The following is a 21,346-nucleotide window of genomic DNA, read 5'->3' as shown; positions in this document are numbered from 1 at the left end:
GCATTCAGACACCAAAATTCCTACTAACTGTAGGTGGGAGGGGGTCACAGGAGGTTAGCCTAGAAATGAGAAAATGAGGAAAAGAAGTCTTTTGCTTGGGTGGAAATTGAAGAGATAAACCAAAGCAGATTTTCTCCAATTTGCCAGGTTAGATGACTTGCAGTGCCATCTTCTGGCAAAGAAGCCAAAAACTTTCAATTTCCACGCTAGTAATAAAGTATTTTTTTTCTTTTTGCTTTTTAAGTGTTTCTTATAAAAGCATGGCTAAACCAAAAACTGGAAAAACTCGGAGAGGTCTTGGGTTTTGGTGTGTTGGAGAGAGGATGAGAGAGAAGGAAGCAGATTTCGTTGAAGCAATGATCTGAATCTTTGACCTCTGAGGTTTCTGGCAAAATCTGTGAACACTCCAGGGGGCTACATACATCACATGTACAACAGGTACAACCTGGAGTGTAACTTATGTAGTAGACAAGCTATCATCCTCCTTCAGCTTCAAATTTGGATTCTCCAGTATCTCAGAGGTACTCAAGGTAAGGCAATTTAGCCATAGGGCTATTAAGGACAATAGACCTAATCCCGTAAACAAGAAAATCTGTTCTTATCTTTTAAAGTCCTGCCTTAAAGTTCAACCATCTTTCAATATACCAGCAAGTAATTTATACACACATTGGATGTAAATGTGTAGAAAGCCACATTATAGTCTTCTAAAAAATTTTCAATACTTAAAAATAGTTTCTTGCTTTAATCATCCAAAATGTGCTAGAAAAAGGCTAGCTTTTTAAAGCAAAATTACTTTTAAAAATGCGGTATCCCTAAGTAACAGACTTCACGTTAAAAAAAAAATCCCTTTCTCTGTGTAGTATATGTGGGACAAATTTATAAAATGATTTATTCAAAATCAGCTTCTATTATTGAGCTCTAGCCCTCATCTCTGCCTTACTCCTTTCTTTCCTTTTCATCTTTTCCTTCTCCCGCATCATCTCCCACCTGCTGTGCCTTGGCTCCGCCCCTCCGCGCCCCTCCTTCCCCTCCACCCCCAATGCGCGCCGGCTTCCGCGCGCTGACGTCACACGCCAGCGCCAGTGACGCGCCGGCCGCTCCCCCTTCCTCTGCGTTCGCTCTAGGGTTTTGGGGCGCTAGGGTGCAGAGTCGTCAGCTCCGAGTCGTAAGCAGTTGTCCGCGTAGCTCCGAGTCCAGTACCGGCGTTGCGAGGCAGAAGGACGTGACAGGCAGGTAGCCTCTCAGTCCCAAATGCCATCTCCCCACCCCCATCCTGCCGAGGCCACTAGCAACAACCTCTGTGAAGTTGCAGGGGCGGTAACCCGGGCACTCCCCCTGCCACCGCCCGCCGTTTCCAAGGGGCTCGGAAACCAATTTTTTTGCCTCGAGTAGTGTGGACCTGTCTCACGGGGCGTTGCCGGAGGCGGGAGGAAGTCAAGCCTGAGGGGTCAGCCAAGGTCTGGTGTCGGGAGTGGGAGTCTCATTGCCCTCCTTCAACTGGCCTGTGACCTGCTGCAGGTTAGATAGACTTGGTTTCTCTTTCAGGATGTCGTTTTCAAAATCCGGGATGGTGCCTCTGCCTCATTAACTGCCGTAGGAAGGCTGCTACACCTAGGCGGATGCTTGTTTATTGATCTCACCGTTATTCCGACTAAACACCCTGTGTCGTTGAGGTGAGTTGAACTTGCGGGAAGCAATGATATGCAAAAGAGTAAAATCATATTGGAAATGAGGAGACCTTGCTTCGACTTGCTTATGTAGAGCTTGCAGGGATACTTTAAGTGCACAGAAAATAGTACTTACACCTCACTAAAGTGTTAATTCTCTAAAGAACAATATGCATTACAAAGCAGTCCTTGGACATTAGTTAAAAAGCTATAGTGATAAAGGAATTAAAATAACAGAAATCTTGGTATGGATAAGCAGTCATTTACTTTGCATTTATGTTGTTTCCGATTTTAAGTGACATATAGATTTTAATTAAAAATGAGTAGCAGTTAACTGGTTAGCTTATAATCTTATATTTCAGTTTACATAATTTGAAACAATTTCCCTATGGGAGGCGTTAAAAGTTGTACTACTTTGAGAGTTCATCATAACTTCTTTTATACAGGCCTAATTTTTATTCTCTAACGTAGGCTCCGTCCCCAAGAAGCAGAAATTTTTTATTGCCATGGTAACATCAGAAGTATTTATGAAGGATTAAAAGTAATATCCAATATATGCTAATAGTAGCCTTTTCTTATGATGCAGCAGTATTGTAGAGATGATGGAGAGGAGCCAAATATGGAGAGAAGTAGCCCTTTGTTTCTAGTTTAGATTTGTTTGGTATTAAAGAATCCACAGATCTATTTTATTTAAGATTGCTCTTTGTTCTAGGTGAAAGGTAGGGAGCTTCTTTTGTGGGAAAACAGGTTTTTACAAAGTAAGAGTCAGCATTAGGAGTTTAGTAAGGGTTATGGAACTTGGCCACAGGTTTTTTTTTTTTGAAAACTGTGTATTTCACATTGTATTCCAAGTACATTTTCTCTGATCTCTCCCTTCTAATCTAATTGTGGTCATGACACCATTTCATGAATATAAATTATTTAGACGTTGGTAGTTTCCATTAGGGAAACCATTAATTGTTATCTGTGTTAGGCTTACAGAGAGGAAAAACAAATGTTTTGAAGAAAGTCTAATAGGAATCCCATTTTTGCTTTCTGCTTTTTTGAGTAATAAGTCAGGGACTTGACTCACCGAGAAGGTAAATTGTCCTTTTCCCACCATCCAAATGTTACTTAATATTTGGGAAACCATATATATGGATTGTAGCTGCAGACAGTACCATAGGAACTTCTTGAAATCTACTGACATTCCTCTACCAATGTTTCCCTTCAGGAAAATTTGTCCATCAAATAGCTGAAACAGCTGAAGAGACTTAAAGTTCCAGACTGGAGGGGATATAGTTTTTGCTCATGTACTCTGGCATTTTTCGTATTTGGTACACAAATTTTATTATGTCAAACATTGCTTATTGTAGCTTAAAATTTTTTTTAGTTAAATGTAAGGAAAGATGTCTAATTTGCCTAGAGGCTAAGATATTTTTGTGGAGCATAGTTGACATAGTTGAAAAGAAGTATGCCATATAGGAAAACTTTGAATGTCAGGTTTAGAAGTTTGGAAGTGGGGAACTGTCCAAGGATTTTAACTGCAGAAATTGATTTAGCTAGCATTTTTCTTTCTGTCAGCATTTATTATTTTTAAAATTTTACTGTTTTGAACAAATAATACATTCATATGACTTAAAATTCATAAGGTATAAAAGATTAAAAAAAATCTTCCTCTTACTCAGTTCCCTGCCTTGAAGTCAGACAATGGTGTACCAGCTTATTGTGTATCCCTTCAGAGGTGTTACAAAAACAAGCAATTAGGTGTGTGTGTATACATGTAGGGGTTTTATATATTTGCATACATTCACATGTATAAGTAAATAAGTATAAGCATATACCTATATATATTTCCTTTTAATACACAAATGGTAGTATGCCATGTTTATAATTCTGGTACTGAAATTATCCATATCAATATAAATGTTGCTTCTTTTTGATTTGCTTATGGATATTTACATTTTACCAATTCAGACAGTGCTGCCCAGGGAAACTTTGTGTATGTATCATTTTCATATGTTTGGAAATTTTACAGGGTAGATTCCTAAAAATGGAATTGCTGGATCAAAGTGAACACTGATAAATTTGGTAGATATTATGGAATTTTATTTTCCCTAGTATTTGTATCTCTCTATTTTCCCTAGTATTTGTATTCTCACCATATTTGGTTTCCTTGTATTCCCCTCCAGCATAGTACAGTAACAAACTTTTTGATTTTTGCCATTCTGAATGGTGAAAAATGCTGTCACTTGTATTTTTTTTATCAAGGTAAAATATACATAACAAAATTTATCCCGTACTTTATTTTATTTTATTTTATTTTTAAAGATTTTATTTATTTGACAGACACAGCGAGAGAGGGAACACAAGCAGGGGGAGTGGAAGAGGGAGAAGCAGGCCTCCCGCTGAGCAGGGAGCCCGATGCGGGGCTCGATCCCAGGACCCCAGGATCATGACCTGAGCCCAAGGCAGACACTTAATGACTGAGCCATCCAGGTGCCCCTATCCTGTACTTTAAAATTGTATTTCTCTTTACAAGAGATTGGGTGCTTTTGCACATTTTAATATTAATTACATTCCTTTTTGTTGTTAACTTGAAACTTCATATCCATTGTTTATTTTTCTGTTAGATTTTTTTTTTGTCCTATGAATATGTGGGAATGTTTTATTTATTAGAAAAGTGAGCCCTTGGTGATATGAACTAATATATATATATTTTTTTCCTTTTTGTCATTTGAATTTTGACTTATACTAGCTTTTGCTATATATGATTTTTTTCTTTTTTAAGTAGGCTCCACACCATCGTGGGGCCCAGTGTGGGGCTTGAACTCACAACCCTGGGATTGAGACCTGAGCTGAGATCAAGAGTTAGACATTTAACTGACTGAGCCACCCAGGCACCCCATTTATACATGTTTTTTATGTAGTTGTATTAATACCTTAAGGCTTTTTGGGTTTGTGTCATACTCAGCTGCCCTACTTAAGATTATAAAAGTCACCCTCCCATGTTTTATTGCTATTTTAGTTTTTTTTCTTACATTTAAGTAGTTTATCATCTAGAATTTGTATTGATGTAAAGTGAAGAAAATGGGTTTAAGTTTTTCTTTTCCATATTACTTCCTAGTTATCTAAATACTATTTATTTCAAAATCTAACTTTTCCCCACCAATTTGAAATATCACTGTGGTCATCCACCAAGTTAAAAATATGGTGTTTTGTTTTTGTTTTTTTGAGGGAGAGGGAGAGGGAGTGGGAGAATCCTAAGCAGCCTTCACAACCAGCATGGAGCCAGATGTGGGGCTCGATCTCATGACTCTGAGATTATGACCTGAGCCAAAATCAAGAGTCTAACGCTTAACTGACTGAGCCACCCAGGTGCCCCCCCCAAAAAGGTGTTTTTTTTTTTTAAAGATTTTATTTGTTTATTTGAGAGAGAGAGAACACTAACGGGAGAGGGGGCAGAGGGAGAGAGAGAGAGAGAGAAGCAGACTTCCCGCTGAGCAGGGAGCCCGACATGGGGCTTGATCCCAGGACCCCGGGATCATGACTTGAGCCGAAGGCAGATGCTTAACCGACTGAGCCACCCAGGCGCCCCCAAAAATGTTTTAATATGTTTCTGGACCTTCAATGATTTGCCTGTCGATTTCATAATTATTGTAGCTTTATAATGTGTCTTGATATTGATTAGAAAAGTCTTCCTTCATTGGTCTTTTCTTTTTTTTTTTTTTTCAGTATTTCTCTGACTATTCTTTTTTTCTCATATTAACTTCAAATCAGCTTGTCTAGTCACTGTCACCCACAAAGATTGTGTTTTTAATAGAGCAGAATTAAATGTAGAGACTAAGAATTAAAATTTTTCTTATATTAAATCTTTCCACCTATTTTTCTTTTTTGTGAGTGTGTTTTTGTTCTTTCTTGAATATTTTCTGTTGGTTCATTTTCTAGGTTAACAGTCCTGTCTTCTACTGTATCCTGACTGCTGTAAAACCCATGCAATGCCTTTTTAATTTCATATATCTTATATTTCATTTCTAGAATGTTCATTTAATTTTTAAAAATAAATGTCAGTTCTTTGTTGAAGTTCTCCATCTTTAAGAAAAATCACTTTTATTCATCTTTTCCTCTTCTTTTCTCGAACATATTACTTATGGTTATTTAAAATCCTTTACTGATAGCTCCATATTTGAGTCATTTGTGATTCTGTTTCATTTTATTTTTTTTAAGATTTTATTTATTTGACAGAGAGAGACACAGCGAGAGAGGGAACACAAGCAGGGGGAGTGGGAGAGGGAGAAGCAGGCTTCCCGCAGGGCAGGGAGCCCGATGCGGGGCTCGATCCCAGGACCCGGGATCATGACCTGAGCTGAAGGCAGATGCTTAACTGACTGAGCCACCCAGGCATCCCGATGAACTACTTTTAAAAGGTAGTGTAAACTTGATTAGGTATACAATTAGACAGATCAATGGAACAGACTAACCCAGAAACAGACTTTAGTACATACATGAGGAGGAGTTGCGAGTTTCTCTGAAACTCATTTACCACGTCGTTTATTCAGAAAGCTTTCTGCATTGACATCATTTAATGGGCAATTAGAGTCATCTTTCTTCACTACCAGGGGCAGTAGATTTCCTATACTGAGTTGTCAGAACCACAATAATCAGTAATGTGGTAGGCAGTAGAGTGCAGTACTAGGGACTCTTGGAGCTTCCATTTCATTAGTGTGGTCCCTGGAAAGGAATTGGCAACTAAATTTTGAGGCAAAGCCAAATTGACTAATTTTGTTTCTTTTTCTTGGCAGCAGTCACAGAATAATGATGGTTGTGAAATCTCATTATATGGTTATTAATGTAATTTGATTTATGAAATTTAGTTTTCTAAGATGAGTTTATCTTGATATTTTTTTTCTAAATAGCATGATAATGTAATTTACTCATGTCCTGGAGAAATCATTAAATTCTGGCTGGTACCCAGATAGCCATTATATTATGCCAGTTGACTAAACTTGGATTTGAGAGGAGAGTATGTATGTTTGGAATGAGTTCTTTAACTCACTGATGGTGCTGTATTGCTATTGTAATAGTTAATTTCTTATTTCTCTTTAAGTTGCTAAAGTCTTGTCCTATCTTACAGAAATATGAAATGCAATATGGTTATAATGTTTTCTAAGGTAGAAGAAGGCTCTTTCCCACAAAATTTCCTAAGGCATAATTATCCAACTGATTTTACCAGAGGCTGGGTTCTGGACTTTGGTCTTACAGGCCCTGAATATAAATTTTGTCATTTAAGGAGATTAGATCATATTTTAGAGGCAAAGTAAAATTAAACAAATTTAGTAATGATGGATGAAATGAGAACATGAATTTGTTAATTTACAATGAGAAATATGGTAAACTGTCACAGAAATTTTATTATGGCCTTCATGACAAGCCCATTTTCTCCTAGAAGGGAATCATACATAGAAAGCTGCTTGATGTGAATGGAAATAGAAGAGAGCAAGTTAGATAAATTAAATATTTGTTAGTTTTAAATTAATATAGTGAATTAATGTATCTCCACAATAAAGGTAGTCTTGTCAATAGGCAGTGCTAATGATTGTCCTGTGACCATATCACTCTCTTTCCCTCCTCCTTCCCTTTGACTTTTTAAGGTCAAATTGTTAGTGTTTTCAGATGAAGGAGCCATGGCTTCTGTCCCCACCCATCACTCTCCTGAAATTAACTATTGCTAAAGTTACTAATGACTTTTATCAAATATCTTGGTACAGTAAGGATATAATTATGATACCAAAAGGAGAAATATAAAGACTAATAACATGTTTAATTAATATCAAAATAATAGCAAAATAAATTTTTGTATTTAAATAAAATTGAAAGGCAGATAGCATATAAGGAAAAAATATTTTTGACAGGAGGGCTAACGTGTTCATTAAAGAGGGGATTTTTACAAATTAATAAAAAGACTATTCGAATAGAAAATGAACAGAACACATGAATAGGTCAAAAAAGAATACAAATGTTCAATAAATGTGGAAGAATTTTTCAAATTAACTGATAAGCAAAAGAAAATAAAAATGAGGCACCATTTCTCTGTTGATTGTAATAAGTAACAATAGCAACAAATAGTGACACAGTGCTTACTATGTGCCAGGCACTGTTCTACAGTATAAATACTGAAATTAATCCAACAGTTCTATGAGTGTGTACTATTGTGATCCACATTTTACAGGTTAACAAACTAAGGCACATAAAGCTGAGTAACTTGTCCAGTGTTGCATAACAAAAAAGTGAGAGTCAGGATTTAAATCCAGGCTTCCTGACTCTAAGGTTATTTAGTGCTTGTTAACTACTACCCTTTATGGCTTCTCCAAGATTAATAAATAATAACCGGTGTCAAAAGGCTGTCTAGGAACAGGCATTTTTGTACACTGCTGGTTAGAATGTAAGTTAGTAGACATTTCTGTAAGACAGGCTCTATGTTCCTGAATTTTAACATGTGCATATTCTTTGGACAAATAATTTATCCTAAGGAGATCCTTACAATAAGTACATAAAAATGTATGTACAGAAATTTTATCTAAAGTTCTTTTGTAATAGACAATGTAAACAATTTAAATGTCTAATAAGGGGATTAGTTAAATAACTTTGGGAAATGCATTCTTATTGGAGATACTAAAGTAATGCTGCTAATTAATTCACATAGGAAAAAGTTTGTCTCTCTCCATATACATTAAGTATATACAGTATTTGACTTTCCAAAGCATTCTTGTAAAATTGAAATGTTGTTTTTCTCTTTTTAGTTATAACTATGTCAGATGAGTAAAATTGGATAAAGTTCATTTAACATTGAGTAGAGATTTTAAATACATGTTTTTTAAATGTTTTTAAGTAAGCAAATCACTAGGGAATTAGAATTGAATTAAACATTGTAATTTTTATGGAAGACAGGTTTTATCTCTGTTAACTGTTACTTTTTTTAATGTCTAGTATATCTGTTAAGATGCCTTAGAAAAAGAATCATGGAGAAGTATGTTAGACTACAGAAGATTGGAGAAGGTTCATTTGGAAAAGCCATTCTTGTTAAATCTACAGAAGATGGCAGGCAATATGTTATCAAGGAAATTAACATCTCAAGAGTAAGTGTATTTTTTGGTTATTGAACTAATACACTGATTTCAATAGGGCCTATTGTTAGAGAATTAAAAAAAAAATATGGCATTGCATAATGTAAAGTGAAAGGCTACCATAATCCCAGAGAGAACCGCTAATTTTAGAATAGTCTGTATATCCTTGCAGATTTTTTTCTATGCTGTGTGCTTGTGTTTATGTATTTAGTGTTTTAAAAAAATACACCTACTGTTCTGTAACTTAATCTAGTTTGAACATCTTAAAATGTTTTTACTTGTGGATTCAACTTATTCTTTTTAACTTCTGTCTTTATTTTGTTATTTTGACTGTGCTTTATTGGTACTGTTTTTTAACCACGCTCTTATTGATGGACTTTTAGATTGTTTATTGATAGTCTAATTTAATATTTTCTTTTTCTCTCCCATTTAAGATGTCCAATAAAGAAAGGGAAGAATCAAGGAGAGAAGTTGCAGTATTGGCAAACATGAAGCATCCAAATATTGTCCAGTATAGAGAATCATTTGAAGGTCAGATAAATTTTGCAAGAGAGTTCAAAAGAACTAAGCCATGTGACAGCTTTTGGATATTTTACTTATGATGTATTTTCAGGGAGAAAAGTGTATCATTTTTGCTTCAGTACATATGCATATGAGTATTGGCTTGATCCTAGGGTAATACAGATGTTACTGGTGGGAGAGTATGCATTGTGTGAATGGAGGTCTCAGTCCTTGGATTCCCTATGAGAAGATTTGCATGGTAATCTGTGCTCTAATAAAGATGGCTAGAAGGAAAGTAGCAAGCACAAAGCAGTTTATTAAAATGAATGTACAGGGGCGCCTGGGAGGCTCAGTTGATTAAGCATCTGCCTTTGGTTCAGGTCATGATCCCAGGGTCTTGGGATCGATCCCCGCATGAGGCTCCCTGCTCAGCGGGGAGTCTGCTTCTCCCTCTGCCTCTGCTGCTTCCCCTGCTTGTGCTCACTCTTGCTCACGCTTGCTCTCTCTCTCTCTCTTTCTGTCAAATAAATAAATAAAATCTTAAAAAAAAACTGAATGTACACTGTCAAGATGGGAGAGCAGCAGGTTCCACCAGTTGGAACCTACCCTATGTTGTTTTGTGATTGGATATTTGTTGCATCTCTATGGGTTGGGAGAAGCTGCGATGTACTGTGGGTGGTCTCTAACAGAGTCTGTTTTCAGTCGTTTGGGAGACTCCTCCCATAGATTGGGAGGTGGAGTTTTTGGCCCTACAAGGTTTGTACGGAAAGGTCTGGTCTGGGCAGCCTTTCTCCATCCGGTGGGGCTGTACCCACAATTCAAATGCATTATGAGTCTATGGGTTACCCAGGGGCAAAGGTGGCAGAGGAGAGTGCTTGTTCTGCACCTGTGGCTCTTTAGTTGTCAGCCCCAAGGTCTTGGAAGCCACAAGGTCAGATGTTGTGCCCCAGGCTTTTAATGTGTAGCTGATTTATCACTGTCCTTGCCTCCAGCTCCTATCTGTCATTCCCCTTCAAGGATTGGGAGTCTGCCTCAGGGCATTCCTTCCACTGCTTAGGTCTAGCTTCTACCTAACACTTACACCACACTGCCCATGTGTAATTTTATATTGCTCACTGTTACCATGATTGCTTAAAAAGAAGCAATGTGGTTAAGTATAAGAATTTGGACAAAGCAAGAACAGTAATTTACGTCATTTTGAATTAAACTTCTTTTAAGGGCTACCACTACTGCCCCTAAGAAAATGTTCTGATGTTTAGAAAGGATCCTACTCATTTGTATTATCCTGTATACCTCATTTTCACAGTAGTGAAGTATGTTGAAAGTGTTCTCAGGTTCTTAAAATGTCATAGCTTAAAATGCTGTTTTGAAAATATATACCATTATATTTAGTAATGCAGGAACTAAGATAAAGTTTCTCTAAAGACAGATCAAGATGGTTTTTGAAAACCTTTTGAAGTCATAATATCATAAATCTCTACACATTACAAAACAAAGTATGTATGTATACATTTATATCTATACATATATATAGTATATGTATATATATGTATTGTATGTTTATATATGTACCTAATGTATATATATACTATACATGCATTTATATTACATGTGTGTATTTTTATACTGTGTGTGTGTGTATATATAGATATATATTTAATTTGACACCATTAATGTTTATTTAAGGCAATGGGGGTAGGAAGAAAGAAAAGAATAGCTTCTTCAGCTCCTGAGTTTCTAGCTGCTTATGAGTTCTGAGTTTATAATCATAGTTTTTTCTCCTTTTACAAGCAATTCCTTGTTCTCCTTTGCCCTCTGCAGCATCTTGGCTGGGTGTGTTCTGTTTTGCCTAGTGGAATAACCCAAACCTTTATCACTGCAGGGTCCGAGTCTTTGAGAGTACTATATTTGTTACAGTTTTTCATTAATTATGGCTATTTGGCAAGAGAGTAAAAGAGGAACTCAGTGAATCTACGGAGTTCCAGTAATAGTCCTCCTTGGCTTGATTGTGTTGCAGCAACACAATATCCTCTTGATAATCACAATTAAGCACTCCAGCCAGTAGCAGAAAGATAATTGAGATTGAAAGTAGTAGATAGTTTAAATGACTGTTTCAGGGTCAAATCACATAGAGTCTGAATTAGAGCAAAAGTATACTCATTCCCAGATTAACTAGGTACGTACTAAAGTAGAACATACTTTAAAAAAATATGGATCAATTAACACATTATGTCATAAGGTACTCTATTTTATAATGGTAGTGAAATGAACATTTATACATGTGTAGGAGTACAGTGTTAACTATCTCCTTCCCATGAGCTTGGATTCCTTTATCTTTTTCCTCACATCTCTTTCAGTTTCTTTTCTCTTCCATCACCAAAATTTTAATATTTCAAATAAAAAGTTTTTAATGTATGTCAACAAATACTCTGGTAGGTGTTTTGTGGTCATGTAGAATGCTTCACATAGAAACATCTCAATGATTCAAAAGAGGTAGCACATTCTTTAAGGGTTTTTTTTTAATACTGCTATTTAATTTTAAAGGAATAAATGCTCATGGTAAGAATATTCAAAAAGTACAGAGGGCATGAGCCCTAAATTCTCTGTTCCCCCCCACAACATCCTCATTCCCATTCCCCTAGGAGTAAACTTTGTCATTAATTCAGTGTTTATTGTATTTTCTGGAGCAAACATCTACATACAACTTTTAACATTTAAAAACAAAGGGGATTCGGAGCGCCTGGGTGGCTCAGATGGTTAAACATCTGCCTTCAGCTCAGGTCATGATCTCAGGGTCCTGGGATTGAGCCCCACACTGGGCTCCTGGCTCAGCAGGGAGCTTGCTTCTCCCTCTCCCTCTGTCTCTCCCCCTGCTCATGCTCTCTCTCTGTATCTCTGTCTCAAATGAATAAATAAAATCTTTAAAAAAAATAAAAAAATAAAAACAAGGGATTATATTATGTATTTCTGCATCTTGTTCTTTTCACTTTAGATCTCAGGGATATTTTTCCATGCCATTATGTGTTGGTGCTCCACATTCTTTACAACTTTCTTGTAACAACTGCAGTGTATCCCATTGTTGGCATTTTATGGTTCTGTCACAGTTTGTCTAGCCAGTTTTCCGTTATGGATACTTAGGTTGTTTTTAATTTTTCACTATTGGAGATAATGTTGCACTGAACATTCTTATACAGGTGTCTGTGTACTATCATAATGTTTCCTACATTCTGTGTTTTTTATCCCCTTTAATTTTTTTTCTTACTGTTTCTAAAGTAATTTTTATATCTTTAATGGAAGTTTTCTTATTTTTTTTTAAAGATTTATTTATTTATGTGTGCGGAAGGGGTGAGAGAATCTCAAGCAAACTCCCCATTGAGTGCAGAGCCAGACAGGGGCTCAATCTCACAACCCTGAGATCATGACCAGAGCCAAAACAGGAGTTGGACGCTTAACCAACTGAGCCACCCAGGCACCCCTGTTCTTTTTCAAGATTGCTTTGGCTATTTGGGGTCTTTTGTGGTTTCATACAAATGTTAGGACTGTTTGTTCTAGTTCTGTGAAAAATGCTGTTAGTTTTTTGATAGGGATTACATTAAATCTGTAGATTGCTTTGGGTGGTATGTTAATAGTATTTGTTCTTCTAATCTGTTAACATGGAATATCTTTCCATTTCTTTGTGTCGTCTTCAATTTTTTTCATCAGTGTTTTATAATTGTCTTTTTTTAAAAGATTTATTTATTTATTTTGAGAAAGAGAGTGAGCGAGTAGGGGAAGGGGCAGAGGGAGAGGGAGAGAGAGACTCTCAGGTATACTCCCTGCTAGCAGAGCGTGGAGTCTGACATGGGCTGGATCTCACAGTCCTGAGATCATGACCTGAGCTGAAACCAAGAGTCCAGCGCTCAACCAACTGTGCCACTCAGGCACCCGATAAGTGTTTTATAATTTCAGAATACAGGTCTTTCACTTTCTTTTTTTTTTTTTAAGATTTTATGTATTTATTTGTCAGAAAGAGAGAGACAGACCACATGCACCCAAGCAGGAGAAATGGCAGGTAGAGGGAGAAGCAGGCTCCCCACTGAGCAAGGATCCCAATACGGGACTTGATCCCAGGGTTCTGAGATCACAACCTGAGCAGAAGGCAGACACTCAACTGACTGAGCCAGTCAAGCATCCCAGTCTTTCACCTTCTTGGTTAAGTTTATTCCTAGGTAATTCATTGTTTTTGGTGCAATTATAAATGGGATTGTTTTCTTAATTTTTTTTTTAAGACTTTATTTGAGAGAGAGAGCACAAGCAGGAATGGGGAGGAGTTGCGGAGAGGGAGAAGTAGGCTCCCTGCTGAGCAGGGAACCCAATGTGGGGCTCTATCCCAGGACCCTGAGACCATGACCTAAGCTGAAGGCACACACTTAATGGACTGAGCCACCCAGGTGCTCCTATTTTCTTAATTTCTCTTTCTGCTACTTCATTATTAGTGTATAGAAGTACAATGGATTTATATACATTGATTCTGTATCCTCTGAGACCTTAATGATTTCATTTGTCAGTTCTAGTAGTTTTTTGGTGGAGTCTTGGGCTTTCTATATATAGGATCATGTCATCGGCAAATAATGAACGTTTTACTTTTTCTTTTGTAATTTGGATGCTGATTATTCCTTGTTCTTATGATTGTTATGGCTAGGACTCCCAGTACTATGTTGAATAAAAGTGGTGAGAGTGGACATCCTTTCTTGTTCTTGACCTTAGTGGAAAAGCTCTCTATTTTTCACCATTAAATATGATGTTAGCTGTAGATTTTTTATATATGGCCTTTATTATGTGTGATATGTTCCCCCCATACCTGCTTTGTTGAGGGTTTTTATCATGAATGGATGTTGTACTTTGTGAAATGCTTTTTCTTCACCTATTAACGATCATATGGTTTTTATACTTTCTCTTGTTGACATGGTGTATCACATTAATTAATTTGCAAATATCAAACCACCCTTGCATCCCAGAAATAAATCCCACTTGATTGTGGTGAATGATTTTTTTTTTTAAGATTTTATTTATTTATTTGACAGAGACACAGTGAGAGCAGGAACACAAGCAGGGGGAGTGGGAGAGGGAGAAGCAGGCTTCCCGCTGAGCAGGGAGCCTGATGCGGGATTCGAACCCAGGACCTTGGGATCACAACCTGAGCTGAAGGCAGACGCTCAACGACTGAACCACCCAGGCGCCCGTGAATGATTTTTTTAATGTATTGTTGGTTTTGGTTTGCTAATATTTTGTTGAGGATTTTTGTATATATGTTTGTCAGAGATATTGGCTTGTAGTTTTCTTTTTTTGTTGGGTCTTTATCTGTTTTTTTTTTTGGTATCACGGTAATGTTGGCCTCATAGAATGAATTTGGAAGCTTTCTGTTCTTTCATATTTTTTGGAATAGCTTGAGAAGAATAGATTTTAACTTCCTTAAATGTTTGGTAGAATTCACCTGTGAAGTTGTCTCATCCTGGACTTTTGTTTGCTGGGAGTTTTTTTTTTTTTTTTTAAAGAATTTATTTATTTATTTGACAGAGACCGTGAGAGAGGGAACACAAGCAGGGGGAGTGGGAAAGGGAGAAGCAGGCTTCCCGCAGAGCAGGGAGCCGATGTGGGACTCGATCCCAGGACCTCGGGATCATGATCTGAGCCGAAGGCAGACGCTTAATGACTGAGCCACCCAGGTGACCTGTGCTGGGAGTTTTTTGATCACTGATTCAATTTCATTGCTGATACTCGGTCTGTTCAAATTTTCTGTTTCTTCTTGATTCAGTTTTAGGAAGTTATATGTTTCTAGGAATTTGTTCATTTCTTCTAGATTGTCCAATTTGTTGGCATATAATTTTTCATGATGTTCTCTTACAATCCTTTGTATTTCTGTGTCGTTGGTTAATTCTCTTCTTTCATTTCTGATTTTGCTTACTTAAATCATCTCTTTTTTTGAGGAGTCTGGGTAAAGGTTAATCAATTTTGTTGATCTTTTCAAAGCACCAGTACCTGGTTTCACTGATCTGTTGTATTGGTTTTTTTAAGTTTCTATATCACTTATTTCTGCTCTAATCTTTATTATTTCTTTCCCTCTGGTTTTTGATTTTGTTCTTTTTTTTCTAGCTCCTTTAGGTGCAGGATTAGGTTGATTATTTGAGATTGTTTTTGCTTCTTGAGTTGGGCCTGTATTGCTATAAATCCCTTTTGGTGCAGTGTTTGTTGCATGCCAAAGATTTTGGACCATTGTGACTTAAATCTCATTTGTCTCCATGTATGTTTTGATTTCCTCTTTGATTTCTTGGTTAACTCATTCATTGTTTAGTATTCAGCCTCTATGTATGTGTGTTCTTTCCAGATTTTTTCTTGTGGTTGATTTCTAGCTTCATAGCGTTGCAGTCAGAAAAGATGAATGGTGTGACTTTGCTCTTCCTGAATTCTTATATGATTATGTAGTGACCTTCATTGTCTCTTCTTATAGTCTTTGTTTTAAAAATCTCATTTGTCTGATATAAGTATTGTTACCCCAGCTTCCTTTTCACTTCCCTCTGCATGATAAATGCTTTTCCATCCTTTCACTTTCTTTTTTTTTTTTTTTAAAGATTTTTTATTTATTTGACAGAGATACAGCAAGAGAGGGAACACAAGCAGGGGGGAGTGAGAGAGGGAGAAGCAGGCTTCCCATGGAGCAGGGAGCCCGATGCGGGGCTCGATCCCAGGACCCTGGGATCATGACCTGAGCCAAAGGCAGACGCTTAACTACTGAGCCACCCAGGCGCCCCCATCCTTTCACTTTCAGTCTGCATGTGCCTTTAGGTCTTAAGTGAGTCTTTTGTAGAGAGCAGATAGATGGTTCTTGCTTTTTTATCCATTGTGTCTCTTGATCGTTTAGTCCATTTACATTCAGAGTAATTATTGATAGGTATGTACTTATTACCATTTTATTACTCATTTTAAGGTTGTTTTTGTAGTTCTTCTATGTTCCTTTCTTCTCTGTTCTCTTCTCACAGTTAGTTGACTTTCTTCTGTTATAAACTTGGAATCCTTTCACTTTATTTTTTTGCAATCTGTTACTGGTTTTTGATTTCTGGATACCTTTATGTTTATGTATAAAATCTATGCATATATAGCAGTCTGTGTTAACTTGATGGTTGCTTAGGTTTGAACCCATTCTTTACTCTCCCCTTGCCATGTTTTAGGCATATGGTGTCGTACTTTACATCTTTATGTTTTCTGAATCCCTTGACTGATTTTTACACATACACTTATTTTTACTGCTTTTGTGCTTCCCACTTTTCTTACTCCTACTTAAGATCTTTCCTTCCCACTCAAAGAGTCCCCTTTAACGTTTTTTGTAGGGCGGTTTAGTGGTCAAGAATTCCTTTTAACTTTGGGAAACTCTCCATTTATCCTTCTATTCTGATGATAGCTTTGCTGGATGGAGTATTCTTGGCTGCAGATTTTTTTTTTCTTTCAGCACTATGAATATATTATGCCACACCCTTCTGGCCCTGCAAAGTTTCTGCTGAAAAATGCACTGATAGTCTTATGGGGTTTCCCTTGTATGTAATTGTCTTCTCTTGCTGTTTTTGTTTTGTTTTGTTTTTTAAGATTTATATATTTATTTTAGAGAGCACACACATGCATGCTAATGGGTGAGGGGCAGAGGGAGAGAATCCTCAAGCAGACTCCCCACTGAGCATGGAGCTGATGCAGGGTTGTATCTCACCACCCATAAGATCATGACCTGAGCTGAAACCAAGAGTCAGACACTCAACCAACTGAGCCACTGAGGAGCCCCATCTCTTGCTGTTTGGAAACTTGTTATCACTACTTTTTGCTGTTTTAATTATGTGTGTTGGTGTAGACCTTACCTTGACCACATTTCTACCCTTCCTACCCTCTTCCATCTGGCCTCTTCCCTACATTTAGCTGTGGAGAGTCTTCCATTCGTTTTCTGGGTTATTTACACTGATGTGATTGTTATCTAGTTGTATCCATGGGAGGAGGTGAGGCCAGGGTCCTCCTACTCCACCATCTTCCTTAGAAGTGCCCACGAATTATACAGAATCTTAATTAGCTCAGTCATATAGATTCCCAGTCCATGGCACATCAGAAGCAGTTTATCGAAAAGGAGGTATGAGAACTACAGGTAACAAGAACACTACCACAAGGTGCAAGATACAAGTACTGATAGAATTATGGCTATAAGCACAGAGAAGTAAGAGAAGTGAAAACTTTGAGTTGCAGTAGTCTCACTAGTAAGTATTGGTTTAGTAATGTGAGAAGTGATATCAGCTACTCCATAATTTGTGCAGAATAAGCATAGCGTTAATCTTACATAAGAATAAAGGTGGAGGGAAGGATGAGAAGGTTTCTTCTAGTCCTCTCTACCCATAGGAAGAGTCATAGAAGTCTCTCTTTCTGTGGACTGAGACATAAAGGGGAATAAGGTATTGCCCTAATTTCATGTTGCTCACAGTTTGTATACAATTTATAAAAATAGAAGTAAAATAAGAGAAAGCTCCAGCAGTGTACAGTCTTATTCACTGTTGAATCCTCAGAGTTCATTGCAACATATATTATTTGTTTAGTAAGTAATTGATTAAGTGGATGAAACAAAGCTGAAAAGTAATGGTAAATTGAAAACTAAGTTATAACCCATCTTTGACAAATTGGTGGAAAAACATGTTTTTATAGATGATGTTTAAGGAAATCTATCTATTAAATGAAACCAAGTATATTTGTTTGCATTTTGTCTGTATTCCAGAGATGTTTAGATCATTGTGCATACTGCTATTCAATAAGATGCTGTATTCTTAGAAAATCATTAATGATAGAGCTGCCTATTAACCCAGGTTATCATACAATCTGTGTAAGCAGTACACCTTGATTTTGCACTCTAATTCTTTTGAAGGTGGTTCTGTTTTTTAATAGAACATAATTAATCACTATTTTTTAGTAAACCCTTAAGTACCTTTAATTTAGCTATGCTTTTGACATATATTTTAAAAAATGAAATGAAATGTTTTTATTTTGTAGAAAATGGCTCTCTCTACATAGTGATGGATTACTGTGAAGGAGGCGATCTGTTTAAACGAATTAATGCTCAGAAAGGCATTTTGTTTCAAGAGGATCAGGTGAGTTAGCATGTAGAAGATTGACTCTTACTCCATGTTATTCAGAAGCAATTCAAAGTTTATATATGTATTTATTTGTGACTACAAATTCTTAATTATAATTACTAGGACAGTTTGGTATCATTCTAATATCTCAGTCACATTTCTGTCTAATTAGCTTCCACCTTAGTCATTTCCCCATCTCATTTCCTGTCTGTAATAATATTACTATACTTGTAATATATGTTATATCCTTTGTGTGTGTATAAATACATATATTTATGTATATAGCCTAATTATTCATTATAACTAGTTCATTATTCTGTATTCTATCTTGCTTTCTGCTGCCAGGCCACATTTTCCTAAAATGTGGCTTTCCTAGGTAATTCCATTTCTGGAAGCCTTGCATTGGCAACTGCATTAAATCTAATCTCTGTTTTGACCTCAAGGATTGCTAAAATATGACCTTATCCTACCTAAGCAGTCTTACTTTTTTTCTAGTGTTACCTAATGTGCACCCCCTTTTCATTTATTTAACGGATATTCATTGAGCATTCATTTTGTTAGGCACTGTTTGTGTTACTGACACATGCTTATGTATCTCATTCTTCTTCCTATGTATTTATTCTATTATTTCTTTTATTTTGGTAACACTTTCCTGCCAACTCTCTTACTAATATTCTACCTTTTTTTTTTTAACAGCTCAGCTCAAATCCCAGCCTTTCCTTTGATTTTCATAACCACTCTAATCTTCTGTGATCTTTTCCTTATCTAAATTTCTATTGCATTTCTAATTATCACCCATTCTTAATTTTACTTGCATGCTTTTACATAAGGGAATGGGGGAACACTGTACTAGGAGTGTTGTATTTGTTGTCTCTTTTAAATTTTATACGCCATGAATTGGTGTAGTTTTCTTTATTTAATAGATAAGAAATCTATCATATGGTCAGTGTTTGAACCTACTTCTAACTCCAAAATTTATTAAATATTTGTTTACAAACTTAAATTGTAAAATTATTAAAAAGATCAGAAATGGAAATAATTCTTTGCCCATGGTTCCATCCCTAAAGATTACCACTGTTTTTAGTTTGGTGCATTCTCCAGACTTTTTTTTCATACTTGTGCATGTAAATATATAAATCAAGGCACACATATTTAGAAGGGGGATATTATACATAGCATACTCTATCTTGCTTTTGTCACTTAAAAATTATCTTGAGGGGCTCCTGGGTGGCTCAGGTGTTGGGCGTCTGCCTTAGGCTCAGGTCATGATCCTGGTGTCCTGGGATCGAGCCCCACGTCAGGCTCCCTGCTTGACGGGAAACCTGCTTCTTCCTCTCCCACTCCCCCTGCTTATGTTCCCTCTCTTGCTGTGTCTCTGTAAAATGGATTAATAAAGTCTTTGAAAAAAAGAAAAAATATCTTGATTATCCCAACCTATAAATAGAACAAACTGATGGTTGTGAGGGGAGAGAGAGTAGGGGGAGAAGGGCAAATGGGTGAAGAGCAATGAGAGATACAGGCTTCCATTTGTGGAATGAATAAATCATTGGAATAAAAGGCACAGCATAAGGAATATAGTCCGTGATATTGTAATAGCAGTGAATGGAGACAAATGGTAGCTACACTTGTGAACATAGCGTAATGTACAAACTTGCCAAATCACTATGTTGTACATTTGAAACTAATGTAACACTGTGTGTCAGCTATACTCAAAACAATTTAAAAGTAAGGAAAATGTTACTTATAATACAGGAAAAAATGCAGCTTTAATTTAAAAAAATTATCTTGATTATTGTCACATGTCCATCTGTGTAGATCATTTATATTAGTTTTAATAGCTGCATTATATCCCATTCTAGCAAGACCTGTGCTTTTTTGTTTGTTTTCACTTTTATCTTCATATTCCATTTCCATTTCATTTGCATCCCTAGGCTGCTATTTTAATATCTTTAGTGAATACCTGTGTATTTTTGCAAAATGGCTATCATTGTCTTGTATTTTTAAATGCATATTTGTTGTGTTTTATCTCATTCAGTTCTACTTTTCCCCTTAGTACTGTTTCTTATCCATTTGCTTTGCTTTCTGTGCCTTTGTTGCTGCTGCTATATAATGCTCCATTGATGATCCAAGTCTACACTTAGTTTTACTGCATCATGCACCCTTAATGTATGCTGAATAATTTCACATTAGAATTGTTTCCCCAACAAGGTTGTAATTTACTATAGAACAGAGATTACAGTTTTCACTAATGTCTGCTCAGCTGTGTCCATAAATTGGCACAACTAATAAATTGATAATACTGTGTAGATGAGGACTTTTAGCTTCTTGGGAGTAACTTGGTAATATGGTAAGGTTCTGAAATCTTGGGTTATATTTTAGTTAAGTACCCTATTAGTTAAATAGGATAATGTCATACTTCTCACTTTACTTATCCTGTTTCCACAATTAAGCCTATTAGACAAAGCACAGAACTTCAAAACTTGAGTTTGAGTCATTGTTCTGCTTATCAGCTTGGTAATTGTTACGTTAACAAATGACTTAACTATTTTGAGACTATTTCCTCATTCATTAAGAGGGATATTCATACCACATAGCCAACTTCACTGTTGTGGTGAAGTCAAATAGTAATATATGTTAGTGTACAGAGTGCTATTTTTTATTACAATTTTATTTAGTACCTTCCATTGCTTGTGCTTACGTTTATTCTTTGTGTTTATTGGACTTTAAAATGCTTACTATTAGATTTCGTAACATTCTCCTATAAAGTTCATTGATAGTCTGTGGATTTGGTTCTGCAGTTGGGTAAATGTTCTTGGTACATAATGATGTATATGTGTGTATACATATTATGTATCTTGTTATCCCAGAAATTATTATGGAGATCCACTCTATGTACTTTTGTCCATCTCTGAGATTATTCCATGATAAACAATGAGAATTTGGC

At 36.4% G+C, this 21,346-nt stretch overlaps 1 protein-coding gene across 7 annotated transcripts in view; it reads left to right on the top strand.

Moving 5' to 3' along the window:
- The first annotated feature begins 1,093 nt into the window (after positions 1–1,093).
- The window catches only part of NEK1 (NIMA related kinase 1), a 216,804-nt gene continuing 196,551 nt past the window's right edge, over positions 1,094–21,346 (top strand). For 6 of the 7 annotated variants that reach the window (XM_027599178.2, XM_027599176.2, XM_027599175.2 and 3 more), the window contains exons 1-5: positions 1,094–1,233; positions 1,546–1,673; positions 8,634–8,782; positions 9,205–9,301; positions 18,320–18,417. In XM_027599178.2, coding sequence (XP_027454979.1) covers positions 8,666–8,782; positions 9,205–9,301; positions 18,320–18,417 — 312 coding nt within the window. In that variant the 5' untranslated portion in view covers positions 1,094–1,233; positions 1,546–1,673; positions 8,634–8,665. Of the gene's footprint in view, positions 1,234–1,280; positions 1,458–1,545; positions 1,674–8,633; positions 8,783–9,204; positions 9,302–18,319; positions 18,418–21,346 lie in introns of those variants that run through there. The other variant, XM_027599173.2, reaches the window with a different exon arrangement.

Source organism: Zalophus californianus, chromosome 2 (genome assembly GCF_009762305.2).
Source record: "Zalophus californianus isolate mZalCal1 chromosome 2, mZalCal1.pri.v2, whole genome shotgun sequence".
In the NCBI taxonomy this organism is placed as follows: Eukaryota; Metazoa; Chordata; class Mammalia; order Carnivora; family Otariidae; genus Zalophus; species Zalophus californianus.
This window is presented reverse-complemented; position numbering and strand designations above follow the sequence as displayed.